Source organism: Oncorhynchus clarkii, unplaced genomic scaffold (genome assembly GCF_045791955.1).
Source record: "Oncorhynchus clarkii lewisi isolate Uvic-CL-2024 unplaced genomic scaffold, UVic_Ocla_1.0 unplaced_contig_12191_pilon_pilon, whole genome shotgun sequence".
Lineage (NCBI taxonomy): Eukaryota > Metazoa > Chordata > Actinopteri > Salmoniformes > Salmonidae > Oncorhynchus > Oncorhynchus clarkii.
The window spans coordinates 14,215-36,177 of NW_027259260.1; the positions used below are offsets into that span (position 1 = coordinate 14,215).

At 44.4% G+C, this 21,963-nt stretch overlaps 1 protein-coding gene across 1 annotated transcript; it reads left to right on the forward strand.

Annotated features, from left to right (window-relative positions):
- Window positions 1-19: 19 nt before the first annotated feature.
- Window positions 20-17,865, forward strand: LOC139399920 (lipopolysaccharide-responsive and beige-like anchor protein; the record flags this gene model as incomplete). Its single annotated transcript, XM_071145047.1, has 8 exons — window positions 20-120; window positions 4,455-4,550; window positions 6,554-6,675; window positions 7,845-7,971; window positions 11,719-11,838; window positions 12,940-13,086; window positions 13,383-13,580; window positions 17,732-17,865. Coding segments are annotated over 8 exons (1,045 nt in total), but the record flags the coding sequence as incomplete, so codon positions are not given.
- Between the last annotated feature and the right edge of the window lie 4,098 nt (window positions 17,866-21,963).

Here is a 21,963-nt window from a genome sequence, read left to right on the forward strand (position 1 = left end):
TGTCCCTTCCCTCTTCCAGACCTGATGGTGGACATGCTAGGAGTGCTGGCCAGCTACAGCATCACAGTCAAGGAGCTGAAGTTGTTCTTCAGCAAACTGCAAGGAGAGAAAGGCCAATGGGTAACACAACTAGTCTAACCTTCATACTGTACCGGCCTGTCATATTTGTCTTGTAGAGAGCATGGGGAATGTGCTAGCAACACTTCAACTGGTGGCCTGTACACGTCCTTTTAGCCTCTCTGTGCTCTGGTACCATACATCACACTGTGTAGTGCAGACACGCCATCGCTGTCTATTGGGCTAATCCAAAAAACATTACTGCATTGTTCATGTGTAATAACTTGAGGAGGAAGTTGCCTCTTAGCTCTGATATATGAAGGCAGTTTTATCATTCTACCTTCTACTGGGTAATGTTACGATTTAAGGAGAGGGTAAACTGATCTTAGATCAGTGTTTGGAATTAAATCACACACATTTAACAGTTTAACATAAATAGGATAGTACTATCATTAGTTAAAAATAGTATCGATACTTAAGATACATTAGTGATTATAAAGTTGAAGAAGAATCTGTTTTCCAACCTGGGTTTTGTAGTTTTCCACCAAGACAGCCTGGACAGTCTTACCTAGCAGGGTGGAGTCAGTGCAGTACAGTGGGAAGACAGCCTGGACAGTCTTACCTGGCAGGGTGGAGTCAGTACAGTACAGTGGGAAGACAGCCTGGACAGTCTTGCCTGGCAGGGTGGAGTCAGTACAGTACAGTAGGAAGACAGCCTGGACAGTCTTGCCTGGCAGGGTGGAGTCAGTACAGTACAGTAGGAAGACAGCCTGGACAGTCTTGCCTGGCAGGGTGGAGTCAGTACAGTACAGTAGGAAGACAGCCTGGACAGTCTTACCTGGCAGGGTGGAGTCAGTACAGTACAGTGGGAAGACAGCCTGGACAGTCTTACCTGGCAGGGTGGAGTCAGTACAGTACAGTGGGAAGACAGCCTGGACAGTCTTACCTGGCAGGGTGGAGTCAGTACAGTACAGTAGGAAGACAGCCTGGACAGTCTTACCTGGCAGGGTGGAGTCATTACTGTACAGTACAGTGGGAAGACAGCCTGGACAGTCTTACCTGGCAGGGTGGAGTCAGTACAGTACAGTGGGAAGACAGCCTGGACAGTCTTGCCTGGCAGGGTGGAGTCAGTACAGTACAGTGGGAAGACAGCCTGGACAGTCTTGCCTGGCAGGGTGGAGTCAGTACAGTACAGTAGGAAGACAGCCTGGACAGTCTTACCTAGCAGGGTGGAGTCAGTGCAGTACAGTGGGAAGACAGCCTGGACAGTCTTACCTGGCAGGGTGGAGTCAGTACAGTACAGTGGGAAGACAGCCTGGACAGTCTTGCCTGGCAGGGTGGAGTCAGTGCAGTACAGTGGGAAGACAGCCTGGACAGTCTTACCTGGCAGGGTGGAGTCATTACTGTACAGTACAGTGGGAAGACAGCCTGGACAGTCTTACCTGGCAGGGTGGAGTCATTACTGTACAGTACAGTGGGAAGACAGCCTGGACAGTCTTGCCTGGCAGGGTGGAGTCAGTACAGTACAGTAGGAAGACAGCCTGGACAGTCTTGCCTGGCAGGGTGGAGTCAGTACAGTACAGTAGGAAGACAGCCTGGACAGTCTTGCCTGGCAGGGTGGAGTCAGTACAGTACAGTGGGAAGACAGCCTGGACAGTCTTGCCTGGCAGGGTGGAGTCAGTGCAGTACAGTGGGAAGACAGCCTGGACAGTCTTACCTGGCAGGGTGGAGTCATTACTGTACAGTACAGTGGGAAGACAGCCTGGACAGTCTTACCTGGCAGGGTGGAGTCATTACTGTACAGTACAGTGGGAAGACAGCCTGGACAGTCTTGCCTGGCAGGGTGGAGTCAGTACAGTACAGTAGGAAGACAGCCTGGACAGTCTTGCCTGGCAGGGTGGAGTCAGTACAGTACAGTGGGAAGACAGCCTGGACAGTCTTACCTGGCAGGGTGGAGTCAGTACAGTACAGTAGGAAGACAGCCTGGACAGTCTTGCCTGGCAGGGTGGAGTCAGTACAGTACAGTAGGAAGACAGCCTGGACAGTCTTGCCTGGCAGGGTGGAGTCAGTACAGTACAGTGGGAAGACAGCCTGGACAGTCTTGCCTAGCAGGGTGGAGACAGCCTGGACAGTCTTGCCTAGCAGGGTGGAGTCAGTACAGTACAGTAGCCCTTGTGTAAAAACAGCAGATCTAGTAGGTTGTACCATGAACTATCCACTGAGTCCCTGCACCATTGAGAGAGGGGAGGCCCATTGATCAGTGTGAAATCAGATTGCCCCCATTTCGTTGACAATCTGCTTTTGTGCTTCTCCATTTCAGTCCACACACACACACACACACACACACACACACACACACACACACACACACACACACACACACACAGACACTTTGCTAGCTCTGTGAAATATAATGTGAGGGGGTTGGCAAGAGATGATGCGTCTATCAGGAGTCTCTCCCTCACAGGATTTGAACAGAGTGACACACAGTGTGATATGCTGACTGCCTCCTCCACAGAAATTGAACTGACAGAGGCCTTGTCGGAAGAAAAGCTCATAAATATATTATGGAAGTTTATCAACGTTGATCACGGTTCCGTGGGCTCTGATCTGAAGCGGGTGACCTTGCAGCATCAACGGGAATGTAAAGTAGATCAACAGAACTACTGCATTCTCAGTATAATGTCTCTAGCGAGTTCTCAACAATATGTTGACTTGGTTAGCAGAGGTCAATATAGAAAAGCAGAAAATAGACCTGGACTCTGTAGTTGTGGAGATGTTGGTGTGTTTGTTTTGCTTGCTTACCTGCCTGTGAACCTGAACATGTACGTTCAGGAAGTGTTCCGACCCCCTTGCCTTTTTCCACATTTTGTTACATTGCCGCCTTATTTTAAAATTGATTCAATTGTTTTTTTCCCTCCTCAATCTACACACAATATCCCTTAATGGCAAAGCAAAGATAGGTTTTTAGACATTTTAGAAAATGTATGAAAAATAATCACATATGCATAAGTATTCAGATCCTTCACTCAGTACTTTGTTGAATCGCCTATGGCAGCGATTACAGCCTTGAGTCTTCTTGGGTTTGACGCTACAAGCTTGGCACACCTGGATTTGGGGAGGTTCTCCCATTCTTCTCTGTAGATCCTCTCAAGCTCTGTCAGGTTGGATGCAGCGTCGCTGCACAGCTATTTTCAGGTCTCTCCAGAGATCGATCGGGTTCACGTCCGGACTCTGGCTGGGCCACTCAAGGACATTCAGACTTGTCCCGAAGCCATTCCTGCGTTGTCTTGGCTGTGTGTCTGAGGTCCTGAGCTGTCTGTAGCAGGTTTTCGTCAAGGATCTCTCTGCTCCGTTCGTCTATCCCTCGATCCTGACTAGTCTCCCAGTCCCTGCCACTGAAAAACGTCCCCACAGCATGATGCTGCCACCACCATGCTTCAACTTAGGGATGGTGCCAGGTTTCCTCAAGACTTGGCGCTTGGCATTCAGGCCAAAGAGTTCAATTTCATCAGACCAAAGAATCTTGTTTCTCATGGTCAGAGTCATTTAGGTGCCTTTTGCCAAACTCAAGGCCACTCTACCATAAAGGGCTGATTGGTGGAGTGTGGAAGAGATGGTTGTCCTTCTGGAAGGTTCTCCCATCTCCACAGAGGAACTCTAGAGCTCTGTCAGAGTGACCATCGGGGTTCTTGTTCACCTCCCTAACCAAGGCCCTTCTCCCCCGATTTCTCAGTTTGGCCAGGGGGCCAGCTCTAGGAAGAGTCTTAGTGGTTCAAAACTTCTTCCATTTAAGAATTATGGAGGCTACTGTGTTCTTGGGAACCTTCAATGCTGCAGACATTTTTTTGGTACCCTTCCCCAGATCTATGCCTCGACACAATCCTGTCTCGGAGCTCTACAGACAATTCCATCCACTTCATGGCTTGGTTTTTGCTCTGACATGTACTGTCAGCTGTGAGACCTTATATAGACAGGTGTGTGCCTTTCCAAATCATGTCCAATCAATTGATTTTTACAACCGGTGGAATCCAAATGAGTTGTAGAAACATCTCAAGGATGATCAACGGAAACCGGATGCACCGGAGCCCAAATTAGTCTCATAGTGAAGGGTCTGAATACTTATGTAAATAAGACTTGTATTTGTAATACATTTGCAAAAATTTATAAAAACCTGTTTTTGCTTTGTCGTTATGGGGTATTGTGTGTAGAGGTGATGAGGATTTTTTCTATTTCATCACTTTTAGAATAAGGCTGTAACGTAACAAAATGTGGGAACAGGGAAGGTGTCAATACTCTCCCGACTGCACTGTGGCTTTACATTAAAGTACTTGTGTATGCGGTGCACCCTCATCAAAGTCTGTGGCCTCTCAACTTGTGCATGTTCTTCCCTCCAGCCTCCCCATGCGGTGAAGCTGCTGTCTGTCCTGAGGAGCATGGCCCACCGGAACGGACCTGACTCCTTCTTCAGCTTCCCAGGGAAGAGTGCTGCTGTGAGTACAGTGACAACTCAATACACCTCCACATGTATACCGGAGTCTGACTGATCGTTAGAAGACAGTGTAGTACTCACCACCCAACTAGACTACAGTCTGACGCTACACCTGTTACGACACTATTCCCCTAAGCACTGTTCAAGTAGTGCACTATGTAAGGTAAAAGTTGTGTCAGACTTGTAGTGACTGGTATGAGTCTCGGTGAACGAGGTGTCTACGGTAAGGTAGTGAGTGGTATTTACAGCACCTCTGGATAGCTTCTAAATGGGCTACATCCTCTTGTGCTCGACTTCCCACATGATCCAAGGCCGGACGCATTAGCAATAACTAAGATAATGCATCCTGAATTGCCTATAAGCTCTGACCCAGCACACATCTTGGCTTCTATATCCTATAATGCCAAGGTTTACCAACCATATGTAGCTTGGGTCATACTGTGTTTCTGTGTGTGTTAAATAAGCAGCATGGGAAGAGAGGAGGAGCACAGATGCTAGCTAATCTTCCTCTGTTCTCCTTCTCCTCCCTTCATTCTAATGCTCCTAGCCATCTTCCCTCTGTTCTCCTTCTCCTCCCTTCATTCCAATGCTCCTAGCAGTCTTCCCTCTGTTCTCCTTCTTCTCCCTTCATTCTAATGCTCCTAGCAGTCTTCCCTCTGTTCTCCTTCTCCTCCTTTCATTTTAATGCTCCTAGCCGTCTTCCCTCTGTTCTTCTCCTCCCTTCATTCTAATGCTCCTAGCAGTCTTCCCTCTGTTCTTCTCCTCCCTTCATTCTAATGCTCCTAGCAGTCTAACCTCTATTCTTCTCCTCCCTTCATTCTAATGCTCCTAGCAGTCTTCCCTCTGTTCTCCTTCTCCTCCCTTCATTCTAATGCTCCTAGCAGTCTTCCCTCTGTTCTCCTTCTCCTCCCTTCATTCTAATGCTCCTAGCCGTCTTCCCTCTGTTCTCCTTCTCATCCCTTCATTCTAATGCTCCTAGCAGTCTTCCTTCTATTCTTCTCCTCCCTTCATTCTAATGCTCCTAGCAGTCTTCCCTCTGTTCTTCTCCTCCCTTCATTCTAATGCTCCTAGCCGTCTCCGAACTCATTCTCACCCCTTCCTTCTCATAGCAGCAATCCCTAAGCTGCTTTTTCCAATACCTTTTTTTATCTATCCAGCCATTCAGCCAGCCAGCCATGTGATTTAGTGAGTGAAAGAATAACATATAAGTCCCCTGGGAATGTTCTGTTATACCCCTCTCTTAAAATAGAGCAGTTTTCTAATACACTTCCTGGTATCAATGGGTTTAAAAGTGTGGACTTAGCTTCACTAACTCAGTTAAGATGCTCTTGCTGACGTTTTCAAGGTAATGAAGGATGACAACTTATCAGACGAAGTCTCAGCTGTGATCTCATATCAGGCGATGTCGGCTAAGTTTTCATGAAGGACGACGTCATAGTCTTGTGTATGCTACGTTTTAACTGTGTATCTCCGTCTAGGACCTTTGCCCTTCACTATTTTCTCAATGAGTCTCACCTGAATGCTGTCTACACCTGTACGTGGCCATGGTACATTTGACTGTACAGTACCTGGGCTAGATAGCTAACTATAGAAAGAATCATGTCTGCTCACATTTTGTCTTACAATTGCTGTCTGGAACACTCACATTGTATGTAGAGAGAGTGAGAGAGAGAGAGAGTGTGTGTGTGTGTGTGTGTGCACTGTATATCTCTGTGTACCCTTCCATTGCCATGGTGACGGTGCCCTTTGGTGAGGGTGAGCTCTGGGCCGCCCTAAGAGAGTCTGTGATTAGTGTGTGCTCAGTCTCCGCTGCACACTAAGCACACGCCTTCCCCTTGCTGTGAATCTGGCTAATGAGGCAGGAAGCCCTCTGGATAGACACACACATGAACAACTCCATACCTTCCTTCTTGGACCCACTGTAGTCTTGGTCACACTACTCACTATCCTATTTCTAAAACATTCTTTCTCAACTCATTGAGCTCACCGTTTGTCTCCTCACAGGCTATAGCTCTGCCCCCTATAGCCAAATGGCCGTACCAGAGTGGATTCACCTTCCACACGTGGCTCCGCATGGATCCAATCAACAACATCAATGTTGACAAGGACAAGCCTTACCTGTACTGGTGAGTTACATACACCAGGCGTCCATGTTGGAGATCAACTCCACTGCACTCTGCGACTGCAGACTGACTAGGAATCACCTTGCATCCTAAATGGTGAATCATTGTGGTAACACTGACACAACTTACCGCTGCTTGATTTGTTCTCCTTCTCTATGCAAATGCCGTCTCTACTCATATCCTGACTTGAGATACCCATGCATACATTTTGTATGGATAATCCAATATTATTCAGGTGTATTCAAATAGAATTTGGCTCATCCCTTAGTTCCCTTTCTGTGTGTGTGTGTGTGTGTGTGTGTGTGTGTGTGTGTGTGTGTGTGTGTGTGTGTGTGTGTGTGTACTGTATTTGCACGCCAAGGAAAGCTATTTGATTTTTTTTTCCCCTTGTTCATCAAAATTGTAGGATGAAGTCATCCCCAAATAGTAAAAAAAAACTGACATCAAATAGAGGCTTAATACACCACACACACACACACACACATTACCAGATGAAGTAGGCATATTGATGCAATGCCTCTCCGTTTCCATTTACCACTCTCTCTCTTCCTTCTCTCTCTCTCTTCCTTCTCACTCTTTCTCTCTCCTCTCTCTCTCTCCCCTTACTCTTTCCTCTCTCCTCTCTCTCCTCTTTCTCTCTCCCCTTACTCTTCCCTCCCTCTCTCAGGGACAGTAAATCAGTGCCTCACTCGTTCCTATTTTCAGCCGATAATTAATTTCTGTCAAAAAATATAATTGATGTGCCGGGATTTGGTGGGCCTTCTGTTTGGTGGGCCTTCTGAACGTGATAACCAACCACACACAGCCAGCCAGCTGGAGGCAGAAAAGTCTGTAGTAAAACTACTTCAGACTCTGCCCTTTTTAAAAAGAGATTAGTTCACTAAATCACACACAGCGACCGCCGGGGCCCCTGATCGCTCAGAACACAGACACCCACAAATGGGAATTTGTTGTGAAGTTGACAAATGATTGAGGCTTTCGCCATCTCTGTCTCTCCTCCGTTTTCAAAGTGTTTTTTAAATTTGTATGTTTGAATGATTTATTGGCAGATTGACTTGTCTCAACCCCCGTCTGCCCTTGAGTGTTAGACTGTGTTAAAGTGAGCCGTCACGCTCACTAACTGAAATCTGTTTTTTCTGTCTCTTTTCTTTTTCTTCCCTCTCTTCCTGTAGTTTTCGCACCAACAAAGGTCTGGGATACTCTGCACACTTTGTGGGCGGCTGTTTGATTGTGACCTCGTTAAAGTCCAAGGGGAAGGGATTCCAGCACTGTGTGAAATATGACTTCAAACCACAGAAGGTAGGCAGACGGCCAGGCTGGCCGACAGACAGACACGGTCCTGTGGGAGACACACACACAAACCTAGCACTCATAAAACATAGAAACATGTGCTAAGTAGGACACACAAACATGTTCTCTTTCGCATAGGACACACAGAGAACAAATTGTACGCAGGCATAGTACACATACACTTCCCTCTTGTCTAGGCCCTTTGGGATGAAGCATAGTCATTTGGTCCTTCCTCTGGGGGCCAGTATAGTCAGAGCAGAACAGTGAAAAAAGGATAGCAGGAACGAGAGAGAGGGATGATGTAATGGGGCACGACACACAGCCAGACCATAGCACCCAGACCCAGTCAAGCCCAACAGCATTGGTGAGATCCATGGTGCCCCTGGCCAATTTAAACTTGTTATCCCCCGGAGTGGAACAACGCTACTCTACTTCCTCCTCAGAACCTCATTCTATCTTTAGGCCTCTGTATTCCACGGTCGGTCTTATCTCCCAAGCTGTCTGCCTGGTAACTCTAATAACCTATTTCACTGGATTCTTCCAATGTCTGACAGAAATCTGAGCAGCCGATGTAGGTGGGATTGTAGCCCAAGGGGTTTAGGAGCTGATCGGGTGATGTCCCATGTCTCATAAGGGTAACTCTGTGAAGGCAGCCAGGAATCAGGCTAAATTAAGGCTGGCCAATGCTTTTTTTGGTGGTTTGCAGTCTGCTGCTGCCAATGTGAAACTCATGATAACATAGCCTATTATTCATTGTATCTTGTTAGTAACTTCATTACCATTGTTGTAAATTCAATTATAATTTAAAACATTATAACAACAACAAAAATGTGTGAAACTGGTGAGGTGTTTAGGGTGTCATAGAAATATAATCTCATTCTAGTGCTGTGGTTAAGTTGTTGTTGTTTCAGTGGTACATGGCGACCATGGTGGTTAAGTTGTTGTTTCAGTGGTACATGGCGACCATGGTGGTTAAGTTGTTGTTGTTTCAGTGGTACATGGTGACCATGGTGGTTAAGTTGTTGTTGTTTCAGTGGTACATGGTGACCATGGTGGTTAAGTTGTTGTTGTTTCAGTGGTACATGGTGACCATGGTGGTTAAGTTGTTGTTGTTTCAGTGGTACATGGTGACCATGGTGGTTAAGTTGTTGTTGTTTCAGTGGTACATGGTGACCATGGTGGTTAAGTTGTTGTTGTTTCAGTGGTACATGGTGACCATGGTGGTTAAATTGTTGTTGTTTCAGTGGTACATGGTGACCATGGTGGTTAAGTTGTTGATTCAGTGGGACATGGTGACCATGGTGGTTAAGTTGTTGTTGTTTCAGTGGTACATGGTGACCATGGTGTTTAAGTTGTTGTTGTTTCAGTGGTACATGGTGACCATGGTGTTTAAGTTGTTGTTGTTTCAGTGGTACATGGTGACCATGGTGTTTAAGTTGTTGTTGTTTCAGTGGTACATGGTGACCATGGTGGTTAAATTGTTGTTGTTTCAGTGGTACATGGTGACCATGGTGGTTAAGTTGTTGATTCAGTGGGACATGGTGACCATGGTGGTTAAGTTGTTGTTGATTCAGTGGGACATGGTGACCATGGTGTTTAAGTTGTTGTTGTTTCAGTGGTACATGGTGACCATGGTGGTTAAATTGTTGTTGTTTCAGTGGTACATGGTGACCATGGTGGTTAGTTGTTGATTCAGTGGTACATAATGACCAATTGTGGTTAAGTTGTTGTTGATTCAGTGGTACATAATGACCAATGGTGGTTAAGTTGTTGTTGTTTCAGTGGTACATTTTGACCATGGTGGTTAAGTTGTTGTTGTTTCAGTGAGTGGTACATGGTGACCATGGTGGTTAAATTGTTGGTTGTCATTCAGTGGTACATGGTGGCCATGGTTGTTGTTGTTGTTTGTCTTTCAGTGGTACATGGCGACCATGGTGGTTAAGTTGTTGTTGTTTCAGTGGTACATGGTGACCATGGTGGTTAAGTTGTTGTTGTTTCAGTGGTACATGGTGACCATGGTGGTTAAGTTGTTGTTGTTTCAGTGGTACATTTTGACCATGGTGGTTAAGTTGTTGTTGTTTCAGTGGTACATGGTCACCATGGTGGTTAAGTTGTTGTTGTTTCAGTGGTACATGGTGACCATGGTGGTTAAATTGTTGTTGTTTCAGTGGTACATGGCGACCATGGTGGTTAAGTTGTTGTTGTTTCAGTGGTACATGGTGACCATGGTGGTTAAGTTGTTGTTGATTCAGTGGGACATGGTGACCATGGTGTTTAAGTTGTTGTTGTTTCAGTGGTACATGGTGACCATGGTGGTTAAGTTGTTGTTGTTTCAGTGGTACATGGTGACCATGGTGGTTAAGTTGTTTGTCTTTCAGTGGTACATGGTGACCATGGTGGTTAAGTTGTTGTGTGTCTTTCAGTGGTACATGGTGACCATGGTGGTTAAGTTGTTGTTTCAGTGGTACATAATGACCATGGTGGTTAAGTTGTTGCATGTCTTTCAGCGAGTGGTACATTGTGACCATGGTGGTTAAGTTGTTGTTTGTCTTTCAGTGAGTGGTACATGGTGGCCATGGTGGTTAAGTTGTTGTGTGTCTTTCAGTGGTACATGGTGACCATGGTGGGTAAATTGTCGTTTTAGTGGTACATGGTGACCATGGTGGTTAAATTGTTGGTTGTCATTCAGTGGTACATGGTGGCCATGGTTGTTGTTGTTGTTTGTCTTTCAGTGGTACATGGCGACCATGGTGGTTAAGTTGTTGTTGTTTCAGTGGTACATGGTGACCATGGTGGTTAAGTTGTTGTTGTTTCAGTGGTACATGGTGACCATGGTGGTTAAGTTGTTGTTGTTTCAGTGGTACATTTTGACCATGGTGGTTAAGTTGTTGTTGTTTCAGTGGTACATGGTCACCATGGTGGTTAAGTTGTTGTTGTTTCAGTGGTACATGGTGACCATGGTGGTTAAGTTGTTGTTGTTTCAGTGGTACATGGCGACCATGGTGGTTAAGTTGTTGTTGTTTCAGTGGTACATGGCGACCATGGTGGTTAAGTTGTTGTTGTTTCAGTGGTACATGGTGACCATGGTGGTTAAGTTGTTGTTGATTCAGTGGGACATGGTGACCATGGTGTTTAAGTTGTTGTTGTTTCAGTGGTACATGGTGACCATGGTGGTTAAGTTGTTGTTGTTTCAGTGGTACATGGTGACCATGGTGGTTAAGTTGTTTGTCTTTCAGTGGTACATGGTGACCATGGTGGTTAAGTTGTTGTGTGTCTTTCAGTGGTACATGGTGACCATGGTGGTTAAGTTGTTGTTTCAGTGGTACATAATGACCATGGTGGTTAAGTTGTTGCATGTCTTTCAGCGAGTGGTACATTGTGACCATGGTGGTTAAGTTGTTGTTTGTCTTTCAGTGAGTGGTACATGGTGGCCATGGTGGTTAAGTTGTTGTGTGTCTTTCAGTGGTACATGGTGACCATGGTGGGTAAATTGTCGTTTTAGTGGTACATGGTGACCATGGTGGTTAAGTTGTTGTTGTTTCAGTAGTACATGGTGACCATGGTGGTTAAGTTGTTGTCTTTCAGTGGTACATGGTGACCCTGGTGGTTAAGTTGTTGTTTCAGTGGTACATTGTGACCATGGTGGTTAAGTTGTTGTTGTTTCAGTAGTACATGGTGACCATGGTGGTTAAGTTGTTGTCTTTCAGTGGTACATGGTGACCATGGTGGTTAAGTTGTTCTGTGTTGTTGTTTCAGTGGTACATGGTGACCATCGTTCACGTCTACAACCGCTGGAAGAACAGTGAGATCAGCTGCTACGTCAATGGAGAGCTCGCCTCCTACGGAGAAATCACCTGGTTCGTCAACACCAGCGACGTAAGTAGCAATCGATCCATACTATACTGATCATCGTTGTTATGTTATTCCTGTAGGAACCACAAACCTCTACTCTCACACAACCATTCCTACCCATGTATTCTGTGTAATGGTATATTGCTGAACCTAGAAGTTGTGGTAGTGGTTGTTATGCATGTGTGTAACCAAAAGTATATTCTGATGCCAGTTTTCAATCAAAACATTTCTTTGAAGTCATCAATCAATCAACAAGAAAGCCTTGTAGCTGTCCATCCAGAACTCTTCAATTTGAACCATTGTGCTTTGCATAAAAACGTTTCCACACAAAGACGTATGGTATATGTTGTGATTGAAATACCACGGAGACCCATTGTTACTGCAGTACAGGTTGTTAGAAGAGGACAGCACCTCCCCACAGGCCCCACTCTTTCTGATTGATTGATATAATCACTGTCTCAGCTGACAGAGGGCTCAGGGGTGAAACCTCTCTCTCTCTCTCTCGCTCTCTCTCTCTCTCTCTCTCTCTCTCTCTCTGCCTCTCTCTGCCTGCCTCTCTCTCTCTCTCTCTCTCTCTGCCTCTCTCTGCCTGCCTCTCTCTCTGCCTCCCTCTCTCTCTCTCTCTCTCTGCCTCCCTCTCTCTCTCTGCCTCCCTCTCTCTCTCTGCCTCCCTCTCTCTCTCTGCCTCCCTCTCTCTCTCTGCCGCTCTCTCTGCCTCTCGGTCTCCTCACATGGATGGAACTGGGTCTGTAACAGGGAATAATTATTTTTCTCTCGCTCTTGTGCGGAAGACAAGATTCTCATGTCAGTTTTAGCCAAATGAAGATGCTTTTCTAATGCAATCCTCTTGGTGTGACAGTGTCACAGAGGGCCTTGATACCCTACAGTAGATATGGCTGATTGAGATACCTCTCCCTCTTTTGATAACAATGCTAAGCTCATCCCCTGCCTATTTACACATGCTCTAGGAAACATACAGGAGAGAACAGATGAATAGAGATGTATGTTCTCTGTATGCCGATGGTGTGTTGATTCACACTCATTCATGCTGTTTGAGTTGTCATAGTTCTCTTTATTAACGCTTGTTCAATTCTCCTTCCTTGTTTCCTTCCTTCCTCCCTTCAGACTTTCGACAAGTGTTTCCTGGGTTCGTCAGAGACGGCGGACGCCGACCGTGTGTTCTGTGGTCAGATGGGGGCGGTGTATCTGTTTGGCGAGGCCCTCAGTGCAGCCCAGATCCTGGCCATCTACCAGCTGGGGCCTGGTTACAAGGTAGGTAGAGGCCAAAGCCCAGTCATCATGCAGTATTCAGTAGTCCCACTATTCCAAAACACCCTGACATTTGGATACCCCAATAGATCAAACAAGGAAGGTCTGCACTCATCAATTTGATGTGAAACATTAATGATTGTGGATCTTCCTCCTTTCTCCTATCATGAATTATTTCAAGATACACTACAGACTATCACTAGTAGTGTGTAAGGTTTAAACTGAACAGAAAAATATAAATGAAAGTCACACTCAAGTCTCCTGCCTGTCACTCACGACCTCTCTGCCGTCTCTCTCAGGGCACGTTCAAGTACAAGGCTGAGAGTGACCTCCTGTTTGCTGAGCACCACAAGACCCTACTGTACGACGGCAAGCTGTCCTCCTGCATTTCCTTCTCCTACAACCCCCGCGCCACTGACGCTCAGCTGTGCCTGGAGTCCTCCCCCAAGGACAACGCCTCCATCTTCGTCCACTCGCCACACGCACTCATGCTGCAGGTACCGACGTACGCACAGAAATGTGTTTTTGGCAGTGCTACTGCACCAGAATGTAATAAGCTAGACATCGAGTCAATGTTGAAAGAAATTATCAATCCACCCTGACTAATGGCACTTCTGCAGGTTATTCTTATCCCCTACTCAGGTGCCTCAGCCGCTTGTTCCCAACACACACACACACACACACGTTTTGTTCTTCTATCTTCACGGGGGACCTACAATTAATTTCCATTCAAAATCCTATTGGCCCTGACCCTTAACCCTAACCCTAACCTGTAACCCAAGCACACCCACACCTTCGCACACACACCCACACATATATACATACACACACACACACACACACACACACACACACACACACACACACACACACACACACACACCTTCAGACAGATAATGAAGCACCTCCATCTGGCTCTATCTGCCTCTAATTAAAGGAAAAGTTCACCCATTTTGAATGTTATATTGTTTTCGTGCATCTCTGAGTGATGTTCTATCGATTTCCCTGTGTCATTTCAAGATTTCATTGCCATTATTGCCATTCAAGCAGGCAGAAATCCGTCTCATATGAAGTAGCACCGTGATAGTCTCTCTCACTACACTGAAAGTTAACAGGAATACGACTTTTAGATCGCCAAAATGTCTATCATACATGTCAGATTTCAATACTGGCCGAAGTCATAATTCGGGAGGATACCTTCTCTCCAATGTGAATGCTGATCATATTTCTGTGATATTCCTACCTCTAGAAATGTGTAATTTAATGGAGGGCCTAGCACATTTTTCCCATTTGCCTGCCTCTTTAGTCCAGAGTGCAAGGAGTGAAAGGAGATAGGAATCCAATGACAGTCTGCTGGTTGGGAACGTATCCAACAAATTTGTCCCAGAATCGCCCAGAATGCACCGCGCAGCCCATTGATGTAGCATGGGCAACTTTTCCCATCTCCTCAAAAGTATATCTGCCGGTGCTGAATTTCAGACTTCACTCGGTGAGGCACATATACATAGACTTTAAATCACTGGCCACTTTAATAATGGAACACTAGTCACTTTAATAATGGAACACTAGTCACTTTAATAATGGAACACTAGTCACTTTAATAATGGAACACTAGTCACTTTAATAATGGAACACTAGTCACTTTAATAATGGAACACTAGTCACTTTAATAATGGAACACTAGTCACTTTAATAATGGAACACTAGTCACTTTAATAATGGAACACTAGTCACTTTAATAATGGCACACTAGTCACTTTAATAATGGAACACTAGTCACTTTAATAATGGAACACTAGTCACTTTAATAATGGAACACTAGTCACTTTAATAATGGAACACTAGCCACTTTAATAATGGAACACTAGTCACTTTAATAATGGAACACTAGTCACTTTAATAATGGAACACTAGTCACTTTAATAATGTTGACATATTTTGCATTCCCCATCTGTTATGTATGTACTGTATTCTATCCTATTCTACTGTATCTTAGTCTATGTTATGTATGTACTGTATTCTATCCTATTCTACTGTATCTTAGTCTATGTTATGTTTGTACTGTATTCTATCCTATTCTACTGTATCTTAGTCTGTTATGTATGTACTGTATTCTATCCTATTCTACTGTATCTTAGTCTATGTTATGTATGTACTGTATTCTATCCTATTCTACTGTATCTTAGTCTATGTTATGTATGTACTGTATTCTATCCTATTCTACTGTATCTTAGTCTGTTATGTATGTACTGTATTCTATCCTATTCTACTGTATCTTAGTCTATGTTATGTATGTACTGTATTCTATCCTATTCTACTGTATCTTAGTCTATGTTATGTATGTACTGTATTCTATCCTATTCTACTGTATCTTAGTCTATGTTATGTATGTACTGTATTCTATCCTATTCTACTGTATCTTAGTCTATGTTATGTATGTACTGTATTCTATCCTATTCTACTGTATCTTAGTCTATGTTATGTATGTACTGTATTCTATCCTATTCTACTGTATCTTAGTCTGTTATGTATGTACTGTATTCTATCCTATTCTACTGTATCTTAGTCTGTTATGTATGTACTGTATTCTATCCTATTCTACTGTATCTTAGTCTATGTTATGTATGTACTGTATTCTATCCTATTCTACTGTATCTTAGTCTATGTTATGTATGTACTATATTCTATCCTATTCTACTGTATCTTAGTCTATGTTATGTATGTACTGTATTCTATCCTATTCTACTGTATCTTAGTTTATGTTATGTATGTACTGTATTCTATCCTATTCTACTGTATCTTAGTCTATGCCGCTCTGACATTGCTCATCCAAATATTTAAATATTCTTAATTCCATTCCTTTACTGTAGATTTGTGTGTATTGTTTTTGAAATGGTTAGATATTACTTGTTAGATATTACTGCACTGTTGGAGCTAGAAACACAAGCATTTCGCTACACCCACAATAACATCTGCTAAACACGTGTATGTGACAAATACATTTGATTTGACATCGATCTGCAGGTTGAACATAGTGAGGTTGTAGTCTCCTACATTGATAGTGCAGTTTGTTTAGGGGATTTTACAGCAGACTAGCTACTTCACATGCTGATTTTGTGTTTGGTATTATTGTGTGCAGCTACGTTTGCTAGCAAGCTATCCAGCCAGCCCATAGAGAGCATTGCATTGTGGATTTTGTCGTAAACTTGAGCTACAACAGACTTCCACAACGATTTTCCATGTTGCTACCAAACTTATTATGACGCTAAAATGAAACATTTGTTCACAAAAAATATTGTTCTCACATAGTGGTGTTATTTAACACTGTAAACGAAAGGAATGAGTGTTTTCGGGTGGATTGTTCCTTTAAGATAAAGGTGAGAATGAACCACTCTGTACCTGGCTGGCTAGCAGGCTGGGAACAGAACACTACCCTGTTCTATTACAGAATTAGATCTGCCAACCAGTCACTTCTATATTGAACCAAGGTGGTGTTTCCTGAGTTTTCTTTAAGCACTTTATTATATTATACAATACTTTATTTGACCTTGTAGTTACTGAGGATGATGAGTTAATTTATTTATGAGGTCAAGTAAATTGGGACGTTCTGGTGGCTACTTGTTACCATGTAAGTTCCAGGTAGCAACAACTAGATGACGAGTACTGTAATGAAAGTGCTTCACAAATGTATTTCTCTCCAACTCTCATTCAAATCCATATTTTTGACTTTCTTTATCACAGAAGGTCGTCTGCAGGCCTGATTAAATGCACATTAGGAAGACCTTGGCAGCGCGCACACACACACACACACACACACACACACACACACACACACACACACACAGCTGTCCTTTTTATTGAATTACATTGAATTCTCCTATTGTCTCTCTCACTGCAGTTGAGTTTTGTCTCTGAGCCTTACAGCGCGTTTAGTCAACGCATGAGCTCCTTTGTCTTTCTGAGGCAGCTCGGCCTGTATGTTTGTGCACGCGCGCACACACACACACACACACACACACACACACACACACACACACACACACACACACACACACACACACCCAAACCCCATCGTTTATTGTTAGCATATTGTTAGTATTCCATTCATGGACGTGTGTCTGTAAATTAGTGTCCTCTACGTATGTGTTCACAATGACTAATGGCTTGTTTAGTTGGTAGATGGAACCGTAAACGCACGAGGAAAAGGGCCTTGCTCATAATAGCACATTTAGCTGCTGTGGGATCTGACCGTAAGAAACCACGAAAATATTCTATCCACAGAACTCATTTAGCAAAACCCTCATCAGGGTAAACATACTAGACACCTGAGCCATGTTGCCTCGGAGACTAACTCAACGTCGCGGTAACGCACCCGCCACTCAGCCCGTCACCGTTAGCGACAGGTGTAATAGTGCTGTAAAGGAGACAGATGTTCAGAGGCGTTATACTGTGTTTTCAACGCCACACCAGGTGTACAAGGGAGAAATGTGACACCGCCTCCAATCCGCATTGTTTTCCACCTGAGACGAAAGCAGAAGCAGCCTGACAAGACCCAGCCTTTGTCTCCAGTCCATAGGGTTCTGATAGGGTTCTGATTCTACCGTAATTCTACCCCTGATCCTTGTGTATGTATTCCTCCCTTCTTCAGGATGTGAAGGCTGTGGTGACCCACTCGGTCCAGAGTGCCATCCACTCCATCGGGGGAGTGCAGGTCCTCTTCCCCCTGTTTGCACAGCTGGATCACCTCCAGCACACCAGCGATGAACTGGACACCTCTGTCTGGTAGTGGACTACTGTCTTATTCTATTCGGCGATTGATTGACTTTATTAAGTTCTTTTAAAATACTGTACACATCTGTGCGTAGCCATGTGGGAGAAAGTGCATTGTGTTGGTGGGGGCGGTGTTTGAACTCGCCCTGCAGTCTGGAGTATTTTGCTTTTCACTAAGTAGAAGTTGTTTTGTTCATTCAATGGATTCAACCATGCATGATGGCAGTGCAAATGGCAATCATAAGGTTGTCCTGTCCTACTCACTAAACCTGGATACCAGTTGTGAATATTAGTGCCCTAGTCCTTCAGTGATGTTGTCTTGTCCTACTCACTAAACCTGGATACCAGTTGTGAATATTAGTGCCCTAGTCCTTCAGTGATGTTGTCTTGTCCTACTCACTAAACCTGGATACCAGCTGTGAATATTAGTGCCCTAGTCCTTCAGTAATGTTGTCTTGTCCTACTCACTAAACCTGGATACCAGCTGTGAATATTAGTGCCCTAGTCCTTCAGTAATGTTGTCTTGTCCTACTCACTAAACCTGGATACCAGCTGTGAATATTAGTGCCATAGTCCTTCAGTAATGTTGTCTTGTCCTACTCACTAAACCTGGATATCAGTTGTGAATATTAGTGCCCTAGTCCTTCAGTGATGTTGTCTTGTCCTACTCACTAAACCTGGATACCAGTTGTGAATATTAGTGCCCTAGTCCTTCAGTGATGTTGTCTTGTCCTACTCACTAAACCTGGATACCAGCTGTGAATATTAGTGCCCTAGTCCTTCAGTGATGTTGTCTTGTCCTACTCACTAAACCTGGATACCAGCTGTGAATATTAGTGCCCTAGTCCTTCAGTAAGGTTGTCCTGTCCTACTCACTAAACCTGGATACCAGTTGTGAATTTTAGTGCCCTAGTCCTTCAGTAATGTTGTCTTGTCCTACTCACTAAACCTGGATACCAGCTGTGAATATTAGTGCCCTAGTCCTTCAGTAATGTTGTCTTGTCCTACTCACTAAACCTGGATACCAGTTGTGAATATTAGTGCCCTAGTCCTTCAGTAATGTTGTCTTGTCCTACTCACTAAACCTGGATACCAGTTGTGAATATTAGTGCCCTAGTCCTTCAGTGATGTTGTCTTGTCCTACTCACTAAACCTGGAAACCAGTTGTGAATATTAGTGCCCTAGTCCTTCAGTAATGTTGTCTTGTCCTACTCACTAAACCTGGATACCAGCTGTGAATATTAGTGCCCTAGTCCTTCAGTGATGTTGTCTTGTCCTACTCACTAAACCTGGATACCAGTTGTGAATATTAGTGCCCTAGTCCTTCAGTAATGTTGTCTTGTCCTACTCACTAAACCTGGATACCAGCTGTGAATATTAGTGCCCTAGTCCTTCAGTAATGTTGTCTTGTCCTACTCACTAAACCTGGATACCAGCTGTGAATATTAGTGCCCTAGTCCTTCAGTAATGTTGTCTTGTCCTACTCACTAAACCTGGATACCAGTTGTGAATATTAGTGCCCTAGTCCTTTAGTGATGTTGTCTTGTCCTACTCACTAAACCTGGATACCAGTTGTGAATATTAGTGCCCTAGTCCTTCAGTAATGTTGTCTTGTCCTACTCACTAAACCTGGATACCAGCTGTGAATATTAGTGCCCTAGTCCTTCAGTAATGTTGTCTTGTCCTACTCACTAAACCTGGATACCAGCTGTGAATATTAGTGCCCTAGTCCTTCAGTGATGTTGTCTTGTCCTACTCACTAAACCTGGATACCAGTTGTGAATATTAGTGCCCTAGTCCTTCAGTAATGTTGTCCTGTCCTACTCACTAAACCTGGATACCAGCTGTGAATATTAGTGCCCTAGTCCTTCAGTGATGTTGTCTTGTCCTACTCACTAAACCTGGATACCAGCTGTGAATATTAGTGACCTAGTCCTTGAGTGATGTTGTCTTGTCCTACTCACTAAACCTGGATACCAGTTGTGAATATTAGTGCCCTAGTCCTTCAGTGATGTTGTCTTGTCCTACTCACTAAACCTGGATACCAGTTGTGAATATTAGTGCCCTAGTCCTTCAGTAATGTTGTCTTGTCCTACTCACTAAACCTGGATACCAGTTGTGAATATTAGTGCCCTAGTCCTTCAGTAATGTTGTCTTGTCCTACTCACTAAACCTGGATACCAGTTGTGAATATTAGTGCCATAGTCCTTCAGTAATGTTGTCTTGTCCTACTCACTAAACCTGGATACCAGCTGTGAATATTAGTGCCCTAGTCCTTCAGTAATGTTGTCTTGTCCTACTCACTAAACCTGGATACCAGCTGTGAATATTAGTGACCTAGTCCTTCAGTAATGTTGTCTTGTCCTACTCACTAAACCTGGATACCAGCTGTGAATATTAGTGCCCTAGTCCTTCAGTGATGTTGTCTTGTCCTACTCACTAAACCTGGATACCAGTTGTGAATATTAGTGCCCTAGTCCTTCAGTAATGTTGTCTTGTCCTACTCACTAAACCTGGATACCAGTTGTGAATATTAGTGCCCTAGTCCTTCAGTAATGTTGTCTTGTCCTACTCACTAAACCTGGATACCAGCTGTGAATATTAGTGCCCTAGTCCTTCAGTAATGTTGTCTTGTCCTACTCACTAAACCTGGATACCAGTTGTGAATATTAGTGACCTAGTCCTTCAGTGATGTTGTCTTGTCCTACTCACTAAACCTGGATACCAGCTGTGAATATTAGTGCCCTAGTCCTTCAGTGATGTTGTCTTGTCCTACTCACTAAACCTGGATACCAGCTGTGATTACTTCCGGCGCCGACAGAGATGGCCGCCTCGCTTCGCGTTCCTAGGAAACTATGCAGTTTTTTGTTTTTTTACGTGTTATTTCTTACATTAGTACCCCAGGTCATCTTAGGTTTCATTACATACAGTCGAGAAGAACTACTGAATATAAGATCAGCATCAACTCACCATCAGTACGACCAAGAATATGTTTTTCGCGACGCGGATCCTGTGTTCTGCCTTACAAACAGGACAACGGAGTGGATCCTATGCAGCGACCCAAAAAAACGACTCCGAAAGAGAGGGAAACGAGGCGGTCTACTGGTCAGACTCCGGAGACGGGCACAGCGCGCACCACTCCCTAGCATTCTTCTTGCCAATGTCCAGTCTCTTGACAACAAGGTTGATGAAATCCGAGCAAGGGTAGCATTCCAGAGGGACATCAGAGACTGTAACGTTCTTTGCTTCACGGAAACGTGGCTTACTGGAGAGACGCAATCCGAAGCGGTGCAACCAACAGGTTTCTCCACGCATCGCGCAGACAGGAAAAAACATCTTTCTGGTAAAAAGAGGGGCGGGGGCGTATGCCTTATGACTAACGTGACATGGTGCGATGAAAGAAACATACAGGAACTCAAATCCTTCTGTTCACCTGATTTAGAATTCCTCACAATCAAATGTAGACCGCATTATCTACCAAGAGAATTCTCTTCGATTATAATCACAGCCGTATATATCCCCCCCCAAGCAGACACATCGATGGCTCTGAACGAACTTTATTTAACTCTCTGCAAACTGGAAACAATTTATCCGGAGGCTGCATTCATTGTAGCTGGGGATTTTAACAAGGCTAATCTGAAAACAAGACTCCCCAAATTTTATCAGCATATCGATTGCGCAACCAGGGGAGGAAAGACCTTGGACCATTGTTACTCTAACTTCCGCGACGCATATAAGGCCCTGCCCCGCCCCCCTTTCGGAAAAGCTGACCACGACTCCATTTTGTTGATCCCTGCCTACAGACAGAAACTAAAACAAGAGGCTCCCACGCTGAGGTCTGTCCAACGCTGGTCCGACCAAGCTGACTCCACACTCCAAGACTGCTTCCATCACGTGGACTGGGAGATGTTTCGTATTGCGTCAGATAACAACATTGACGAATACGCTGATTCGGTGTGCGAGTTCATTAGAACGTGCGTTGAAGATGTCGTTCCCATAGCAACGATTAAAACATTCCCTAACCAGAAACCGTGGATTGATGGCAGCATTCGTGTGAAACTGAAAGCGCGAACCACTGCTTTTAATCAGGGCAAGGTGTCTGGTAACATG